General features: G+C 31.6%; 1 protein-coding gene across 4 annotated transcripts; it reads left to right on the top strand.

The window, feature by feature from the left end:
* Nucleotides 1-1,307: 1,307 nt before the first annotated feature.
* Nucleotides 1,308-15,074, top strand: LOC113402311 (ubinuclein-1). Of its 4 annotated transcripts, none has more exons than XM_026642525.2 (16): nt 1,308-1,546; nt 4,236-4,370; nt 4,812-4,919; nt 5,433-5,567; nt 6,202-6,336; nt 6,655-6,742; nt 7,169-7,280; nt 8,083-8,208; nt 8,455-8,564; nt 9,070-9,319; nt 9,786-10,067; nt 10,271-11,294; nt 12,095-12,152; nt 12,340-12,418; nt 14,089-14,133; nt 14,641-15,074. In XM_026642525.2, exons 1-15 carry the CDS (start codon nt 1,388-1,390, stop codon nt 14,096-14,098), a joined length of 2,811 nt encoding a protein of 936 aa, XP_026498310.1. In that variant the 5' UTR covers nt 1,308-1,387; the 3' UTR covers nt 14,099-14,133; nt 14,641-15,074. The 4 variants fall into 4 exon arrangements, with proteins under 4 accessions (XP_026498310.1, XP_026498309.1, XP_026498312.1 ...); XM_026642524.2 differs by having other exon boundaries at nt 14,094-14,133; nt 14,641-15,073; XM_026642527.2 differs by lacking the exon at nt 12,340-12,418 and having other exon boundaries at nt 14,094-14,133.
* Nucleotides 15,075-21,568: the final 6,494 nt, after the last annotated feature.

The following is a 21,568-nucleotide window of genomic DNA, read 5'->3' as shown; positions in this document are numbered from 1 at the left end:
AACTTTTTTTTTTTAATCAAATTCAAACGCACATGAAGTCGCGGATACAGCTAGTACATCCTATAATCTACCAAAATTTGTCCATATATCTACGTATTTCGAAGATCCATCATTTATGAGCTATCACTACCACTTGAAACGTCTAAAATGATAATATTATGCACGTTTTCGTCCGATGATGTATATCATCCGTATTACGTATATATACAGATTGTCCGGTACATAATAAGAAACCTAACACTCACTTTAAAGCCCTACCTCATCAGAAAAAAAATTACTAACTGGTCTAAGAACGTCAATTTTTAAAAAGTAAATTTTTTTCTGGACCGATATGTTTACATTATTGAGCACTGCTACCATAGACTGCCAAAAAGTTCGTATCTATACATATAATAAGTTTAAATATTTTCGATGGAAAGTAAAAAATAAACAAAGCAGACCTAAAAATTAGACCTTAACGGACCTAACGATTAAGGTTATTATTTCACAATTCTCAGATGAGGAGCTATTTTGCACAGGTCTAGTACGTACCTACTTATATTACGCTGCCTTCCTACTCGGTTATAGATATTCCTAAGTTGTAGTAGTTGTTGTTGTTCTTAAGTTATACCTATTATTCTAAGGACTTTCATATAATATAAAATACATCTAAATGTAAATCATTGTAATATTGTATGTAATACATATATGTACCTACTCAGGCAAAATTATACTTTATACTTAGATAAATATTTACTTCTATCTCAACTCTCATATATACATATTCAAAGTCAATTGATAAACTATTTAATTGAGTGGCCCATTTAGGTACTATAAATACTAGTAATTTATTTGAGAATAAAAAAATGCGCTTAAACGAAATATCGTATTTAAAAAGATTTCAATTCAAATTATTTATATTAAAAAATAACATAAAAATCGGTAAAACAGTCAGACAACACATGACACATAAACTTAAAGTGCCACCTATTTAAATGTCTTTGAACTAAAAGAGTTGCTCAAGCCGTATCCTTTAACATGTGTAGCACAAGTTTAAGCTTATATTGAAAAAAGCCATTATTCTTAGAAACATAACCAAATTATCATGAAATTATGCGTAATTTTTTTATAAACTGAAAAATAATAACAATGGTTACCTCTCTAAACATATTATATAAGATTATTGCTATGAATTAAAAAAATGTAGTGACATCTATCGTAATAAACGAAATCTTTTAATGACATCTAGCGGTGATACTTGTAAAATAATGCAAAGTTCGTATTCTCTCCGTAGCGCTCAGAACCCAAACAATAAATTCCAACATGGTGGCAATGTGGTACACAGTTTGAAAATGCAGGTCGTGTCATGCTTTGAAAAAAATCATTTTATACTTGAATTTGGTGGAAAATGTCGGACCCTAAACGTGCTACTCTTATAACAGTGGGTGCTCCAAAAAGTGCAAAGAATAATGTGAACAAATCAATGAGATTATTTATAAATTTAGACGAAAGCAACGAAAGTAAATATCCAGAGCTGAATTACAAGGAGCTACTCTTAGCAGCAGTGGTAAGTTATAACAGAAAATCATAGTAATTTACGCAACCATACTGGTTTTTCAGCTCTTTGTGTCGTAGGGAATCATGTGAAAAAATCTAGCACTAATATCATATTCCATTTGGCGGCTAGAGACAGTTGTAAACGACCCCTGATGAAATCGTTTAGGATATTTTTTGCTTACGTTACACAGCATTTGCATTAGGTTTGTTACATGATTTTGCGTCCACGGACTGTGCGAGAAGCCCAGATATCGGTCGCCATGTTTGCAACAATCTAAGAAGAACGTTGTTAACCTAGGACATCTTTTAACGTAGGCAATGTTTTGATTCGTGACACTAGTGACTATCTCATTTTTATGCGAAAACGACTAACTTATTAAAATGAATGCCCTAAAAATATTATGCTGATTAATTGCTGACGACACCGATAGATTATTATGATAGCTAGCCAAGCGAAAGTAGAAGACTTGGATGACCTAGGTTAACCCGCCTCTAACATTGTTGCTTCCGGCTAAGAACCTATTTTTAGGTTACATTCTAATTATGATTAAGTTTATATTATTTATGCGGATTTTATGAAACATATGTAAGCATTTTTTTATATACCATGTAAATGGAATTCATTAAAAGAGATAGCGTGCGGATGTGTGCGTAAATATATTTATTTACGTGTGGCAGAACTGGCGCTACTCTGATGTAGGAATAGGGGATTATTTTTGCAATAATTCGAGGCTTGATTTATGGTAATTGTATTAGCACTTTGTAGGTACTAGGTATTATGATTGTGCATTTGTTGGAAACTTGATTTGCAATGTTGCCAAATGCTGTCATAGCGAATACATGCTATTTCGCTCAGGCAGAATGTTTAGCGATCTTTGTGTGAAGCTTTTTGTGAGCCATTTAACTTCAATCGATAGATCTTTTAGGTAAATAACCGTATAGGTTATGATATATTATATTACGTGTGCAATGTGTGTATGTGTGTGTGGTTTTTTATATTCTGTATTTTTGTGTGTTTGATAAATGATTGTTCTAGTCTACATTAGTGTGCGTTTTACTGCATTAAATAAAGTTTAGGTTGTTTTTTTTTCTTTTGCGTTAGAGTTATTTATAGTTAAATAGTGTCGCGCGCTTCGTAAGAACTTTTGCATTTTATACGGAGTGTTTCTTCTCATGGTTTTTTTGCTGATAAAGAATTCTAATTAGTATTTTTGTTGTAATTACGTTTATTTTGTTTGAAAAATGAGTAATTATGCAAAAAAAAAATTGCTTTGTAATATTTTTTCGTTTTGCGCTGTATATAAACTAATGTTATATAATATTTCAATGTTATTTTTCATTGGACGGCTTTTACGATTATCGAATGCAAATTCATATTTTATTATTTTTGTTTAGTTTTATTATATCAACGAATAGAAGTGTTTTGGTATCTATCAAGATAAGAATTTTATCTTATATATATGTATATCTATTTAAATAACATTTCATGCCTTTTCAAGTAAATAGATTAGTTTGGTAGATATTATTTATGTAAATTACATTAGAGATGTGCATTTTATTCTTAATTTTGTTTAATTTTTTTAAATGTATGAATTACTATAATAAATTAAATATTGTGTATTTTATATTTATAGATTAATGAGTTTCTTTTATTTATCTTTTTTCAGAGTTGTTTTTATTTATATGTTTATGTTAATTAGATTAATTTTGTCCTCAATAAAATAAATTATTTTATTTTGTTTTTACATTTTTAATAAATATATTCTCCAATAAATAAGATCATTGTTCATACTTTCATTAAAATTAAATATGTAAATCAATATACTTTTATTTAAAGTTAAATATTAATTAAAAGCAAAAACCTGAATACCATGTACCATATTTAAAATATGTGATAACCTAAAGATGGCTTTGGACTATAGAATATATAATGCACAGAAAGTATTGTACGTTATATTGTATTATTTAAAAGTATAGTAAAGTTATATTTTAAAATTGACACAGGTTATCTTTACCTTTACTAAGATTTTAACAACACACACACAGTCAAAAACATTGTTTTAATTTTTATTAAAAGTAAAAAATATATAAATACTTGTTAATGTTCCCTTTTAACATTAGTTAACAATAATTTAAAGTCCATCCTCTGACCATCATCAAAATAAAGTATGTTTCATTGAGACCAATTGCTTAACATAAAGTCTTAAAAGTAATCTTTATGGACACTGTATCCTTTAATAATCTATTCCAACTACATACAGAGTTATGACAAATAAAAATCTTTGAATTGACACAATAACTGCAATCAAAATCTTGAACAATCCTTACATGTGGTATTCATTAAGCTTTTACAAAACAAAATTGCATTTTGAACAGTGAAGTTGTTATCAGATCTATGAAAGTAAAATGAAAGTGTATAAGTAGTTAATTGTAATATTATTGTATTATATATTAATCAAGAACTGTCAGTAGTGTATAATATAGAAGAGCTATTACTAAACCATGTGTAATGTGTATATCTAATATACGTATATATAGTATATACTGAATATATATAGTACATCACATACACATCTGACATGTGATGATGGATCTGAGAAATTTACAATTTATAGAATTCATCTTCTATCTCATACTGATTTAATGAAAATGTTAAAAATTATTATTGAATAATAAACAAATTTTTTTTTTTTTTACAGAATAGAGAGAGACAACTAGATAATCGTCTTTCTTTATTCAGTAACTTGCCACTTAACAAGACAACAGGGCTGGACCCGCATTCAGATAATGATGATGATGTCGAGAGAGTTGCAAGGAAATTTGAACAGAAATATGTAAGTGATTTTAATAATAATAATTTGTTGGTACAATATGCAAATTATACTTTACATTCTTATATATTTATATAAAACATACATATATAATGTATGTTTTATATAAATATTTAATATATATAATATATATATATATAGTTAAAATGCGTAGGATTTTTTTTAATAACATTAAATTATATAATTTATTTATAAGCAATAGTTTATAAATTACTCTGCCTCTTCTCGACATAAAGGTTTGGAGATCATATCACCATACTGCTCCTATTTGAGTCATTAAATACTTAAAACCTTGTACTAAAATAAATAAAGTTTATATTACGTGTGTACACTACTAACTACTCTTTAACTGGCTGAAAGTTTAGTTGGCAGATTTGACTCGTGCATTATAACAAGTGATCTTAAATATATTATTTTTAAAAAGTAACATTTATATTTTTCCAGGGAGGGAAAAGCACCTATGGGAGGAAGGGTCGATCTAAATATGATGAATACGCAGATATTGGCGCTGGTTATGATGAAAATGATTCTTTTATTGATAACACTGATGGTGTAAGTTTAACTGATTCTTCTAATCTTGGATAATAATAAATGTGTAAATTAATAATAAAACATATATTTTTGTGTTATTGCTACAGTTAAACATTATTAGGTTGATTTTTTTAAATTGAAAAGGTATTTACTTTAATTGCCGTTTTTTTTTATTTCATGTTCATTTTCTGTTTTGGAAATGCTTAACCATTACTCTTAACATAATTATTAAAAATGATTAATGCTTAATATAATTATTTAAAAAGGAAAATTTTTCTAACATTACTATAACAGATATAGACAATAAAATCAAAAGGAACTGGTAAATTTTGGAGAGTGTTGCAAAATTCTCTAAAATTATATATTTAAAATATATTAATAATACAACTCAAGCCTATTACTAGTTAAAAAACTTCATAGAACAACAATAACTGTTCTATCTATTTAAATTTCCAAATCAACCAGAACTGTGTTTGCATGTAAAAGAATAATAGAACATTCATTAACTATAATTACTAATATTATTTCCACCAGTACGACGAGATGATCCCGCCGGGGAGCGACACCTTGTACGGCGGTTTCTACATCAACTGTGGCTCGCTAGAATTCAAGGCTGTGCCAGAAAACCAATCAGGTGCTACGGAAAGAGATTCCAACAGACGAAATAAGGTTTTTTTTTTTTTAATATTACATTTATAAAAAAGAATGTTTTTCTCGAGTTATATCTCAATATATCACAAAATGTAGCTAATAATTAAGATTTAATTTTAACGTTATGTAGAATTATAGATTATTTTAATAATAGACCAATACACTATGTAGTCAATGATTTATTACATACATATCAGTCTGTTTTTATGACAATAAATCCATATCTATAATATTAAAGAATTGCAGGTAGGTTTTTGTAACATATTTTATATTAATATATTTACACATTTCTGTCTGTTTATTAAATAAACATAGATATAAAAATATACTTATACAAATACTTATTAAAATAAGTGAGAAGAGTTCCAAGAGTTTGCCACTGAGTATGTCTGTTTGACTTGTTGGGCATGACATATATAGAAGAAAAGAATATCAATAATATGTAACAACATATTCGATAATGAGGCGTCGGCTCTGGGCAAATGTGAAACGAAATTATAAGAGAGTTGCACAGGCACTTGGATATGCTGGAGCTTCACCACACCGAGATATAAAACTTACCAATGAAATACTTCCAAATTAAAAATGTTATATAAGCTTAAAATAAATTTTATATTGGGAAACTTACTAATGCCATGTAATTCTTCAACAGAGGGCACATATATCCTCAAGCAGTAGTGAAGCGGATTCAGAGAGTTTGTCAGATTCAGACAGTCAGGAACCAAAGGATCCGAAGGCCATCGCTAACGGAGCTGTAGACTCACATGAGACTGAACATCGAAAGAAGGTATATTATATAATAATAATAATAAGTGGTATATAATGAAGGAAATTTTCAAAAAAAACAAAATATACTTTATTCAAGTAGGCTTTATACAATTATATATGTATTGTTATATATCCTGCCTGGAAGTCAACAAGCATTATCTGCCCGCTTTTTGTCATCCATTTAATCTTGTATCTAATAATATGCCTTCTTTACCAATGTATTTTTTACAAATGTTTTGAATATATGAAACGGCAAAGTTAAAAATGTCATTAAATAATATTGCATATATAATATAATAAAAAGAGTTTTGTACTTAATTGTCTTTATCTTTATTAGAAAAACAAAAAGATTGATAAGAAGAAAGCCAAAAAGAAACGCAGAACTGATTCTTCAGCAGCTACTTCCTGTAAACATACTTCAGATGGTAATTTCCAAGTTTTCTTTTATTTCATTTTATTTATATAATTTCGTTTCCACCCATAGGTGATTTGTGAGCGGACAGGTGCTAGATACACCCTTTTTGTTCGTCGTTGGTCTAGTAGATAGATTTCAATTTCCTAGGTACAAAATTCTCAGGTCCGATAAACATTTATTGAGTTCCAAAATTTTTTAGTAACAGCCTGAAATCTGGAATTCGGAATTGTAAACACTCCCGAACTTTGGAAAACACGTAAAGCCGTTGGTCCTGCGCCTGAACTCATTCCGGTCTAGTCGGATTTGTCGTTCCAGCTGATTATGGGCTTATTTTATTAGTAGTAGAATATGCCATTCAATCCAATTGAACTACATCTTTCTTCAAAACAACGATGTCAATTTTATAATTATTTATAAAATTATCTTTATGCTACAGATAATGCTCAAGGTGATGCGGAGAGTGCTGACTCGCGGACCTCCCAGTCAGACTCCTTGACTTCCAAGCCAGCGCCGAGCTCTGAGAATGCTATCACATCCGACAGTTCAAGGTCATTGGATATTTAATTATTTCTAATCGAACTCAAGCTTTTCTTTAATAAGCGCGTATCGTTTATTTCAATGTCAAAGTGTATTAGCAAAGAAATTCTAAATAGTAATTATCCTATTCTGCCAAGCCCAGAAGCATGGAAATGTTCCACTGCCAAAATTAATTTTCGTTATTGTTTTTCTCAAAATTATTCCACTTTATACTCATTTAAAATCTATTCACAAAAATAATTTTATAATCCTAAATCTCTAATATAATACGGTAACAAATTACGAGTTAAAATCCATACTAAGGAACAAGTAACAAAACGTTGTACCACAAGCATCAACGCGAGTTTGCCGACGCCAGCGCTAGCAGCGGACCGCGCCTGCCTCAGTTCCAAATGGTCGCATAATGTAGTGATCGCGTGCGGATTAAACTCTATGGCTTGTAAAATACAGCATCTTGACTATTGGCAAACTTGTTTAAAAAATAACTTAGATAGTTAAGTGGAATAGTGTTCTTGTCATATAATAAAGATATATTAATGAAGAACTCTATCAAGATTTATTAACAAATCCCATGCAGTATGTAAATCAAAGGTTTTTTTAACATACCTTTTGCTATTGGAATATAGTATAGGTACAACCTAATAATCATATTTCTGCCAAAAATCTTAGTAGTGATGTGTATCTGGTTTGTAGGGGTGAGCCAGTGTAATTGCAGGAACAGGGAATATAACTTCTTAAGTCTTAAAGTGCATTGACACTTGAATGTGCACGGTATAATTTGTATGAGTAACATATGTCTTTTTTTGCAAACAGAGACGCAGAAGCAAATATGAAACTGCCAGAAGCTGTGACTAAGCTCCTAGAAGAGTTGGAAGCATTTAGTCAGCAATCAAGAGACAAACCCAAGGACGACAACAAGACTGATCAGTTTATTAATATGTGAGTCAAAATATTTTAAGCTACCACAGAATGAATACATTTTAGACGCTGAATTCATTGATATATTTATAATATAAGCGTTGTAATGCAATTTTCATTTTTTAAATTCTCGTTCAATGGACACTATTTAAATTAATTAATAAAAAACCTTAGAGGTACAGACCATTGGGGTTTTTTTTATTACTCATTACTCGTTGCTAATTCTCTCGATGTATGTGTAATCGTGCGATGACTCGCTGCCGGCAGGCTGGAGCGCGCGCTGCGGGCGAGCGGCGCGTCGGGCGGCGCGGCGGCGCACGCGCGGGCCCGCGCCGCGCGCGCCCTGCGCCTGCCCCGCGCCGCGCTGCAGCCCGCGGGTGAGCTCACTGGCCGGGCCGAGAGCCAACATATTTCTATTTTTGCTATTCGACTACCCATTTGCCCAAAAATATATATATAAGTATATAATTTTTATATTGTAAATTTCGTTCTTTCCTTTAACGAAGGTTGACATTTGTTTTTGAATTTCACGTCAGAGCCCTTCAGAGCTAGCTGGCTTAGGAAGCAGCTGATGTAATCTTCGGAACTCCTCATGCTATTTTCAAATTCGAAAAATGAAGTACACACTTAACCATTTTGAATTCCAAAATAAACGAAATATTTAATTCATTCACTTCGCATTATTATAATTTTGAATATCTGTGCGATTTTGTTTATTTATTTCATAATACGTTAAATAAATTGTATACAACTACTTTTATATCTATACCCTATATTATACAAAGTTTAAGTTTTAAGTGGCGAAAGTGAAGTAAAATCGTTAGTAAATTTTAAAATCAACTTATATAATATACTATAACACATATATTAATCTTTTTGCAGCCGTACCAACAACAACTACCTCCGAAATTGCTCAATCCAATACTGCCAATACAACCACTACTATCACGACTACTACTACAACCACAAGCTCTACAACTAATAATACAACTACAACGACTACTACTAATGTTACTACTACAACTAGTATAACGAACAATAAGCGGAAAGCGGAAGAATTGTTGGATAACATAGATATAAATAAATTAACACCAGAAGAGAGAGAAGCAAAGATTGTGGAGACTTTACAAAGGTATGTAATATATTAATTTATATAATATTATTTTTTGTATCTTTATTATGACATAAAGTTATATATCTATATTTGTTGGAAGACTTTGCTGAAGTTCACCAAATTAATGGCAACAAACACTGGTTTTGTTTGTGTCTTTCCTATCACTTGCTCAGACACGAGGAAAAGAAAAAGGAAAAAATTTGAACAAAAGTTATTAATATGTAACAGGAAACTGATAAATTGGTTTGTTCAACATGTTGTTGTTCCTTACATTTGTAATGTAACTTAACTAGTGCAGCAATATAGATCAGAAGTAGTGGGATATGTATAAATTTCATTGGTCTTTATTGAAATAAACTCTTCTATAAGAGTAACTAGGGAGTTTCTCGCTGGTTCTTCTCGGTAGAATCTACTTTTCGAACTGCACGTATCTCTACATTTAATTCACGGTCAAAAAGTGCCTCTACGAGTCGTCCCGTTTCAGACTAAAGGTGCTGATAGAGGAGCGCAAGCCGGGCATGATGGCGTCGTACAACGCGGAGTGCACGCGCGTGCAGGAGGAGAAGAAGAAGCAGGCGGCGCCCAGCGCGGACCGGCGGCTGCCCAAGCGGCGCTTCCCGTGGTGCGCGCGCGCGCGGGCGCTGCTGGCGCGCGCCGCGGCGCTGGCGGGCGCGCCCGACGCCGGCGCCGCGCTGCTGTGCGCGCGCGCGCTGCCGCTCTTCCCCGCCGGCTTCGTGCGCGTGCCCACGCTGCTGCGCCAGGCCAAGTGAGCGCCCCTCCGTTTTCCTCTATAATTTGCATTCGATCGTTCGCATCCATCTCTCTCGTATCCCTCCTCACACATTCCATCCGTGTCTTGAGTGCTCCTCTTCCCCTCGACGATCCCTCTCCGCTTATCGTTTCGTCTTTTTTTATCGGTTATTTTTTTTAAATAAGGAAAATGATTTTATTTTGTTTTATTGTTTGCAGCTTGAGCAAGGATGTGAAGGCGTCGGATCTGAAGCGGCAGAGGGTCGTGCCGCCCGCCCAGTCCGTCATAACGAGCGCTCAGTTCACGGAACCGATTCAGTTTCCCAGCTCCCTGACGGTTACGACGTCGGTGAAATTCAATGAAAAACCTGAGGAGGAGAAGGATTCCAAGTACAAAGTGAACCCTGCGGCCGTCTTTGGATCGATAATGAATTCCTACACGCTCAATAAGGACCTGGTGATAGAAATGCCTGAAGATCGAAAGAAGGAATTGGATAGAAGTAAAGAAGACCCATACATTCCAAATAACATTGGCAGTATAACGATAACTCCTGTTGTGAGCAATCAAAAAGACAAAAAAGTCAACAGTACTGTGAATGATAAAGCAAAGGAATCCCTCATACGAGTTAAGTCACCGGCAGTTCTCAATGAAATGATACATAAAAAAGATAAGGAGAAACATAAAAAGCCAGAGAAACCAGCTCCACCTGCCCGTGAGAAGAGTGTTCAATCTCCCCTCCACATAGATACAAACTATCAAACCAAAAAGAGTTCACCCAGCCCAAAAACTAAAGATGAAATAACTCAGAAGCAAATTGAAAGTATGAGGATAGCAGAAAATAATATACCGAGACCTGGGTTAGTTTCAGTCAACCATTCACCGACATTCGCTAAGCCAGACAAGAGGCCACCTGAAGTAAAAAAGAAGAAGGACATTGTAATTATTTCCGATATGGATCCTTTAGCCGATGTTCCCCAAGAGCCGCTGGCTGTCGATGACAGTAGCAGTGATGTTGAAGTGATTGAAGATAAATCGGACAAGATTGAACTAAAAGCTAGTGAGAATAAGAGTGTTACAGTGCCTTTGAAGGACAAAGTGAGTGAAAATCATCGGAAAGTGAATAGTTTGAAACAGAAAAGTGAAAAAAGTGTTAATTCTTTTAGGGAGTGTAGGAAGGAGCAATTAGATGAAGCGACTAAGGAAGATTTTGATGCAGTTATGAGGAATCTCAGAGAGATGGAGGTATGTATATAGTTATTTTTTATCAATATAAGTCAGGTTTCATGTTGAATTAGTTCCTAAAAGTATGTATAACACATAAATTAAATACAGACCTTATGTTAGTATTATTTGGTCTTTTTGCATAATAGTCATTTATGTCAGACATTATATATTTCGTTTTTTAAATGTATATAATATTTACTTTGACATTGAACTGATATTGAGTGACATCATTGGTTGAGATTTTAAGTGGAGGAAAATAGTTCAGTGAATAGTATCGTACTGTAAATAATGATACATTAATCAAAAACTGTACGTAGTACATAACATAGCAGAGCTATAAGCAAATCGCATGGAATATATAAATCTAAGGTTAAAATCTTTACTCCTATGATATGAATAGGCTAAAGGCCAAAGGCTTATTGTAGTTTCATACTCTTGTTGCTACTGAGAATTTCTAAATATTAAACCCAATACATTTTAATTACCGGGAAACATAGTATTGATCACAGAACCACACCTAAATGTTAAGCTTTCGTTTTGGGTGCTGTTGTTAGCTGCTATTTTTAAGTATAGTTTAATCCTCAAATAGTGCATTTTACACTAAAAATATTCATGACATTTTTGTCAGAAATTATGTTATCTATTAAATAAAGTTGTATTTGCTATGTTTAATAATTTTCGAGCTATAGTCGGCAAAACTATTGAAATTATTGTAAAAAAAAAATCAGTTGTAATCAAACTTCTTTACTCTAGTTCCCTGAGAATGAAATAATTGTTTGTATATATGTATAATTTAAAACTTCATTCTACCATTTCAGCATTCACAAGAACCAACGAAGTTGAACTGCAATTCATATGGAGGTGTTATAACTAGTGGTGAGTCCAATGTTCTACAAAATTATTACACGTTGAATCGATAAGACAATTCAAATGATATTACAAAACGAAGCGAATAAATTAACTGGAGATACTGGGACATCGTCTTATATATATGAAATATATATTTACTCAAATATCGAGTGTTTTGTAATAGAGAGATAAATTAGTTGTTTCTGTCGAGCAGCTAAGCGCGAGATGTCTTCCAAACAAAAGTTGAGCCGGCCCGCCTTATTCGGCGACACGCGTAGCGATAGAGACAAGTTGTAAGTCTGGCTGGATTTCTTGGCGCCGCCTGTTGGGGTAGAGACATTCACGCGCCGCTACTGCGTTATTTCATGGGAATTATTATTATACGACTTTGTTTACCTAGCCTAATAAGTGTTTGGCGAACGACGTTATGTAAATTGTTAATTTAAGCCCATTGAAGTTATATACGTTTATATTTATATAATTGTCAATAACTAAATCTATTCCTACCGGTTGAAGTGTTAAAACTATTGTCGCCTTTTAGCTCTGCTTGCTTGATGTAATTCTACATTTATTATAGTAAGTAGTTAGTCGTCTCCCTTACTTATATGATCGGTGCGCTATTAATTTTTAACTAGGTCATTTTATTAATAAGAAAAAAAATCAGATAATAATTTAAAAAAATGAAATGGAAAATATCGACTCATATTAATATGTCTCTACCTCAACGTCCAAAGCTTCCCACGCACTGTCCAATCGGCCTTGCATAGCACAGCAAGCTTTATTCCTTCTCGATAAACATCGTCTACTTCATTACTTATGGCTTTTGTGATACCGAACCCCTCTATCATGGCTTTTAAAAACACATCTATAACTATTAAACCTCATAACGTTACTCAAAAATAACGCATTCGTGTAACGATAACTCTAATATCGATTGAGTTTCGTTACGGAGTTTTTTTTTTTTTTTTTTCAAATTTTATTTATTTAATTGTCATAAAATGTTACATCATTCTGCTTAATTAACATTTGCTTTAAATTCCTTTTTTTATATCCTTCGTATTCTATCGCCTCGTAATATAATATCTGTCTAATATCTAACATTGATAATAATTGTAAAGTTTTTCAAAGAATCAATATAGTTAGTTTTTTCTACATTATATAACGTCATAATTTGTCACTTTTTTTTATATAAACCGGGCTTGCGTGTCTTTTTAAATTTAAAAACACATAAATATTTACTAGTTATCGCCGGCGGCTTCGCTCGCATTGTATATGTTGATCGGCAGGTTTTGGGCATAGAACGTTACTTATTTATTGTCATATTAAATACTACCATCGGATCGGGAAATAAAGTAATATAGTATATATAAAATTAACCATTTTTTAATATTACAGTTTATTTATGATTACTAATACATGATACTTTCTGTATCCGGTGATTGGCTTTCATAGTTCAAAAGTATTTCTCAAACGAAAAACATCAAAAATAACATAATCCAAAAATAATAAGAAAAATTACACCAAAAGCACGGTCACGAATTATCGAAGAAATTATAATTAGAGGAATATTAGTAGTGCTTGAATTTTGAACCTATCCAGTCCAGCAGTCTTCCGGTTTAAATGTTTATTCGTACTTACTGAATGACCAATCAAACTATTCGTCCGCTTTAAGTTTGTTTAGTGAGCCCGTTAATGCTACAATTACTATGTGTTTTATTTATCATTGTGAAGGTATCAGTTCATATTTTTCGTCTCGCTTTTCTTGCCTTCTATGAAATACGTACGTCGTCATAAAAATAATTATATATTATAAGATACGTAATATTTTCCAGCGTGACGTATTTAATCGATGGCTTTTAAATAATGATACAAACCATTTCGATCACGCTTTTTTATTGTAATTCATTTTTATGTAACGTTCATTTAAATTATACGGTTTTCTATAGATGGTCAATTGTTTCAGCGCAGAATGAACTTCTTTGAACAAAACGGATGGATGCAGCCAAAGGTTTGTATAGTTATACATATTAGTTTAAACATATGACGATAGATGGCGTTGACAGTAATTTTTTAGTATACCTTTCCTTGGACTATAATTTTAAGATATTGAAGATATTGAAGATAAACATCCAAATACAAAGGTCAAAAGTCTAATTTGACCTATAATCAGAGACGTCAATACCTCACAATTGACCTCGTTAAGTATATAACAGAATGTTCAATTGCTGATAAAGTACATAAAAACCACTGAGTGGTAACTACACTCTAATTAGTTAGACAAGATTTGAAGCATATTTCGTCCCAACACAATGGAATGGATGGTGTGGATACATGTAGAAGGATTCTAATTGGTCTAATGCGTTAATCTAACTTTGATATGCATTTAAAAAAGTGAAAATTTTTCTTGTAGGTTGTTATTGTTGTAGATTTTCTACATTCCACACTGGTTGCCACTATGTTTAAATATAATTTACTTTCTTAGATCATATTTTAATAAAGTATATTTTTGTTACAGGCTGACGTTTAAACATAGCTGCGAGGTGAGGAGATCATGAAATGATATAATTGTTAACAATGATAGTATATTTATAAAAGAAATGGCCGCTTATCACTACAAGATCTATAAAGAAAAGAATTATATTAACAAGTGGTTTGCCGAGCTCTTGTTAGCAAAAGTATTATATATTAATAAGATGATAGAATCACCGATCCGTAATGTCAAGTTAAGAGAATTCGCAGGCCTGGTGCTAATGGGGTCAAAGTACATTTTTGAATAAAACTTAAACCACATTTTACCATTTGTTAAATCATTTAAACTATAATAAATTTATTTGTACTAAAAACTGCATAACCATAACATTACTAATATCAACAAAATGACGTTAAAGGGCTTTGTTATATCTCAGTCCTAAATTTGCTAGCTTATTCATTGACAAAAATGTACCACAGTTTCGGATATAAACACTTCGGACTTAGAGACCAACCAAAATCTGTTTGATGTTTAATATAATAGTCTGATTAAAAACTTAGTTACTTTAAACGGGTCAATATCTATAAGACTTATTGATATTGGCCCTTTTAAGCACCAGGCCACAGAATTTTAAATATTATTTTAATAATCAAGTGTAAAATGTTAGCAAATATTAAAAAATAAAGTTTAAAAATAAAAAAATGTGTAGATTATAATACACAATTCAAGTTTAGTCTATTCTGTGTACGCAACCTTTAAAAATATTTGCCTCACACTGGTTTGTGACAGCAATATTTTCATTTACATTTAACATTATTATTTTATTATTATATTTTTAAGGGATTTTGTCAAAGACTTCAATTTAAAACAACGCACTGTTCTATCGTGTATCGATCACTGATTGGTCCGCTTCTAATGTAATTTGCTGCAATCAACGAGCCGACCAATCAAACGCGTCAGACCTATAACCTAGTGTTGCTATTAATAAGTAAAAATTACCCTAAGTACCAGTGTTGATGGTATTGAAGTTTGTATAGCGTCTTAGTCAGTTAGTCATCATTTTAAGGAGCATATGAATATTAGTTTGATGATCTTAATTTTAAGTTTGTATTGAAATTTACCAAAATTTGCTGTAATTATATATCAATAAACATGTACATTTTATAATATATTATTTTCTACGGTTTAAGCCTTTATTCGTCTTTAAGTCATGTGTTCCACGAGAATGTCAACTAGGCATCAAATGACCTTGAAAAAATTGTCAGTTACGTGATTCGCGGATAATTTACGTTCGTAATGTAATTAGTATTTAATAAATAGTGCTTTCGCTACGAGCTCGGCCTATAAGGTAGTATGTAACTATAAATCTTTTAGTTTTAAGGTAATATATGACCTATTTAAAACCGACCGCAACGTGTATACGTGCATGTCGCACTGCGCCATATCCAATCATTCAGAGCTTATTGTAACACATTTTACGGTTGTTACTGTTCGTAAAGCTATAAGTGCTCTTTCACACAAACAAGTAAAACAATTTAAACTAAAAGTCGTTGCTTTATAAATATTAAAAATATAAATAATATAAACGTATTTTGATTATATTTACGCGATCTTGAAATAGTTTTTTATAATCTTACATACATGAATAACACCTTTCATAGCAGTCGATAATAATAAGTAAATTGGTGTATGTAACATATTTTTGTATTAAAATTGTTATGAACGTTTAAAGAGGAAAGTATAAAATGAACATCGAATTTATTAATATGGCGCAGTGTCTGCGACTGGCAACATTCATCATCCTCTTGTCTCTGACTACAAATTTTTTATAGCAATAAACAATGCCTTATTTTCAATCTAACCTACACATGGTTAAAACGAATGTGGTCGGTTTAAAATATGTCCAGGGCAAAAAACAGACGCTTAGAACAAGGAAATACAGTAATAAGAGATTGCACGATATGTTCCTATTGCGTCTTGATAATGTTGGAATATGATGAATGAATTTTTTGAACCAAATCTCTGTACACAAGCGATTGATTTTATAAAAACTAGGCCTGTATAGACTACTGTATTTTGTATAAAAGGTTAGAATTATATAGTTTTACAAATTTCTTTTGAAACACACTGTATAATAGATGTTCGCTGCTCCACGTTTAAATTCATAAATTTATCTTCATTTTTTTTTTGTTTATTTTAATTGTTTCCTTAATTTGACATATTTATATATAAATATTTATATGTATACATTTTTCATTCCATGATATTTTTGGATTCTAAATTGAATCTTAATAGTTTTTGTATGTCGATTGATATGTTTATCTTGTTCTGTTTTCATTTTAGTGATTCAATTATTTTATTTTTACATAATCTCGTCTGGTTTGGAATGCGTAAAGCCTATATAATATCATAAATGGAAATGATGAACAGAAAACTGTCGTACATAGAACTGTTGTATATAAGCTTGAAAGTTTGTTTTAAATGTATGAAAAATGATTTTGGCTTTGTATTATTTTAATTTTTTCTTATTAGGTGTGATATAAATATAGTATATATATTTCGTTTACTTGTTTTTGTGGTATCTGTACTGCGTTCATGTGTATGTACCATAATGTAGGTGACATTTTGTTTTTTTTTTTTCTATTTCTTGTCTCTTTCTAATTGACACTGCCAGTATTCTCCCTCGTCCAAAGCAACGTGGAGCGGTTTATTTTAATACATATGCGAGATGTTATAAAGGTTTATTTATGGACGGAATATTTAGGTTCAGTTTGTAATTATGATGTAAATTTTTTTAACCTGAAATCCCAAATTATGTCCAATGTAATGTAACGATGAATAAATATTTATAATGAATAGAATTACTTTGTTTTGTTTCATATGTTCACCTGCCAACTTGTTATTTAGACATTGTTAAGCTTGTGTATTTACTTTTAAAAGTTAGGTAGCGGCTGTTAAGTTACAACTGTTTTGTTTCGATATTCGAAAGGTTCCTTGCTTCCTTCCTTCCTTGTGGTTCAAGCTTGCTTCTTACTTAACTTAATCGAACTCGGTTGGATGGTTTAGCCGTGGCAGACAGCTATCAGTAATTATTAGCATTCCCTAACTCAAGCTTTTGTGTTAATCTGGGAAAAAATCAAGACTAACCAAGAGTATCTTTTTAATATTAGTAAAGATGACTTGAATCAATTTTAAACTCGCAGCACATATGCAATCCACGATTCGAATTCCTGGGAAATAAAATACTTATACCTCATTGGTCAATGCGATTAACTAAAGAATCCACAATGGCAATATGCTTTGGGAACTCGTTTCGTGGAATAGACTATATAGTATGTTTTCGTGTTGCCTCGTTGAGTTCGTCTAAAGTTCAACTCGACGTCAAGCCAATACAAAGTTACTAGGTTTTTCTTTTGACAAATAGTCAGTAACAGCCCGGAATTTGAGGATGACAGTACCTAAACTCCCGTGCTTTATATAGCATGGATAGATCTATTTACACATGGAGCAAACTTCAACGTTAAATTATAATTTTTTAATAAAATAAACTCAACAAATTTTATCTAATTTATATTTTTTTGTTAAGTTTACTCTTAGTCGTCTCACGCACACTAAGACATCTTGTAAGCACGAGCATAAATTACTCATCCTAATGCACGCGGAGAACAATTGAACGTGAAGGACGCGTCTTGATAAAGTTAATAGATCTACAAAGCAGTTTGTGCCTCTTCAAATTACGAGAGTGAGGGTATAGGGTGTATTTATCAAATTTAATGCAATGTTTCCTGCACAGTTAACTTTCTATTAGGAATATAATTTATCATCAATCTCTTCAATATCTACAGAACACTATGATAACCTAGTCTATACAATAACCTTTTTATGTTAATAAAAATGAACGAACATGTATTATATTACTTTAGCTGCCTAATAATAATAATAAAAAAAAGTAACTTGTGATACTATCTGTTATTTTAGCATTTATTTAATTTGTAATTAATATGAACCGTTAACAAGAATAAACAGCCTAAAGGAATGGGATATATACTTAATGAATCCTTAATAGAGGCAACACCATTTCTTGCTTTTCAAAGCAGAGCGAGATTGTCAACGTAACAGTATAAACGTAATTCTTTAGAGCTCTTTAAATGAAGTTCTAAATTTGCTTTAATGACCAAATTAAACATTTTATAAATCAAAAAGGTATTAAATAAAACAACAGCATGTGTTTATAATTATTTTTTTATTAATTTCACAAAATTATTTATTAAAAGCCACAATCTTTAAGGCTTTTAAGCTGTCAAAGCGATGACGGTTCGAATTTTAACTCCCATCATTACCAATCCATCGGTGAGCTAGAAACTTGAATTGTAAAGCTATCTATAAACTACTTTATAAATGTTTTATATTTTATAGAAAATATTGACATATACTTCGTCCGATAACGGGCAGTCAAGCTTGCAATCGACCTATTGCGTAAGGGCGTCCACACGAGCGGCTGAAACGCAGCGTTTAAACGCCGCTTCATAAACGTTGTATAACGCTGATCAAGTATTTAGAAATATCCTAATAATTAATCTGAGTTTTTATTACAAACTTTGTGATTGATAATAGATTGTTTTGTTATTATGAAATTTTAGGCCAGCTCGCGTCGACGACCGGTTTATATATGAATATCATCTTGTATAAACAATGGCATTAATTACTTACTGTTAACATGTGAATAAAACTATATTTACGTATAATAAGAACAGCTCCGTGTAATCATTTATATTATGACGTATTTATACGACAAGCAACATTGATCACTAATAATAGGTATTTTGAAATATGTATATTTTGAAGCTAATTTGTGATATCTAACGAACGCCTTAGTCTATGTTGAGCCACGAAAATGACCTTTTAGCGAACAAATAGAATACTAGTTGTACTTCACACAATGTTTGAAATAAATAACTCGACGGAACACATTCAAGATGGCGGCAAAAGGTCATTGACGTACCTCTCTACGTACATTTAGATCTATTTTAAGTGATATAGACACAGAAGACAATATTATTATACTTTTCAGATTCAGTGCTTACAAATTTATTCGCTTTCGGCTTTTGTGGGTCCCACATTGCTTTATATACAGAAATAATTATTCGCTTGATTTTAGAAAAACTATTTAAGCTGTTAAACTAGCAACAGCTGTCATTTAAGATCATCGTTTTGTTTAAACTATTCACAAAATGGTGTTAAGAACATTTTAGCTCGTATGTATCTATATATCGCGAATAATTTAAAACTTTTAATACAAATATATAGTTATTGAAAGCTCAACGATTTCAGACACCCTTGTAGTATGAGGCTTGCGTTATAAAATATCTTTCTGATTCTAGCCAAATTTAGTTTTGTGCCGAGACAAACACACTGAGTACTTTGTCAGTTCTCGAACTGAACTATTCGGATGCACACAACCGAATAAGGATATCGATTATATATTTTAATAAAATAGTAGTCGAATGCTGAGTCAAGTGATAAATTGCAACTTTATTTATTTCACTATGCAATCTTTAAAATTTTATCGTTTTTATTTTGATATTGACTGAATAGTTATATAGTTATATTTAAGTTTTCAGGCTAATATTTTTTTCTAATTGCTCGTGTTTGTGAAAGTAAGAAACATTAAGGCAGTCGATCGTAATAACCGAGTGAGACGCGACTTCTGGATTATGGATATGGGCTTACGACTATTTACGTTAAAACATTCGAATACCAAAAATGTCTGTGTCGGCACATCACTAGCCTAATTGGCAAATAAATAGATCTGTGAACAGTTATTAAATATTACATCGTCTGTATATGACATTTTAATGTCAAAAAACTAATTTAGATAAGCTACGCGTCGTAAATATATGAATATAACGATATCCATCGCGATGTTTTACCAAAAATATTTATCTTTTGCAATTCAATACATTTTTATACAAGCCTAAGCAAAAATAAACTCTTTACCTATACACGTAGGGTCCTATTTGTATAAACTATTCTACATCCAACGTGAAATACCAATCAGATTTCAGAAATCAAGAAAGAGTGAACGCTTATAGAGCTACTGATGACAATTGGAACAATACATTTTTTAATTACACTTATAAAAAACTAAATAATGTCAAAACAATCAACGAATTTAGTCAAATGTCTAAATAAATGATTAGTTAAATGACTTTGGAAATAAACGAAATCAGTAGCAGAATTCGCGACCACCCTAAGTGACAAAATTTCTTCATACCGTGCTCACAATAAAACATTTTCAACTGGAAACAACAAAACATGCGTTAGTTGTTTCCAGCCGAAAATTACCGAATATCAATCCATTAGCTACACTAAAATTAATCGAATTCCATCCAAGCTTACAACTGTATTTACATCCTCCCCTCGCCTTCATTTATTATCTATCCATATTTACTGACTAATGTCCATTTTAATTATTATTAAAACATGTATTTAATACTGCAACTGTTAAATGTGCATTTAAATGGCTGAAATTTTGAAATTGTTACAGGAATAGTCAATATTTAATAATATACGACATTTAAATTTCTAATTTGACACATGTCAAATATTCTTTTTTTATTATTTCCCTTGAAAAAGGCAAAGGTATTACACTGAACAGACAATATCAAATTTTCTATTTAAATGTCAAATAATTATTACAAATGACTTATTTATTTTGTATCTATTCGACTGGACCAAAACGAATAGAAATATCGTTTAAAATTATTTATATCGCCTTAAAATTTACAAAACCATAACGCTCTACGACTAGTTTATTATAAGGTAACTATTATGAGACCAACTTAATATGAATGCAATATTTCTAAACACCAATGCATACGGCAGATTATTATTACAAGAAGTGACATTGCAGGCTTTTTACAAATAGGCTTAAATAACGCGTGGTCGATATCAAAGTGTGAACGAATCCTAA

The sequence above is a fragment of the Vanessa tameamea genome, chromosome 22 (assembly GCF_037043105.1).
Source record: "Vanessa tameamea isolate UH-Manoa-2023 chromosome 22, ilVanTame1 primary haplotype, whole genome shotgun sequence".
NCBI lineage: Eukaryota > Metazoa > Arthropoda > Insecta > Lepidoptera > Nymphalidae > Vanessa > Vanessa tameamea.
The sequence above is the reverse complement of the archived record's forward strand: the minus strand, read 5'-3'. Positions and strand labels throughout refer to the sequence as shown.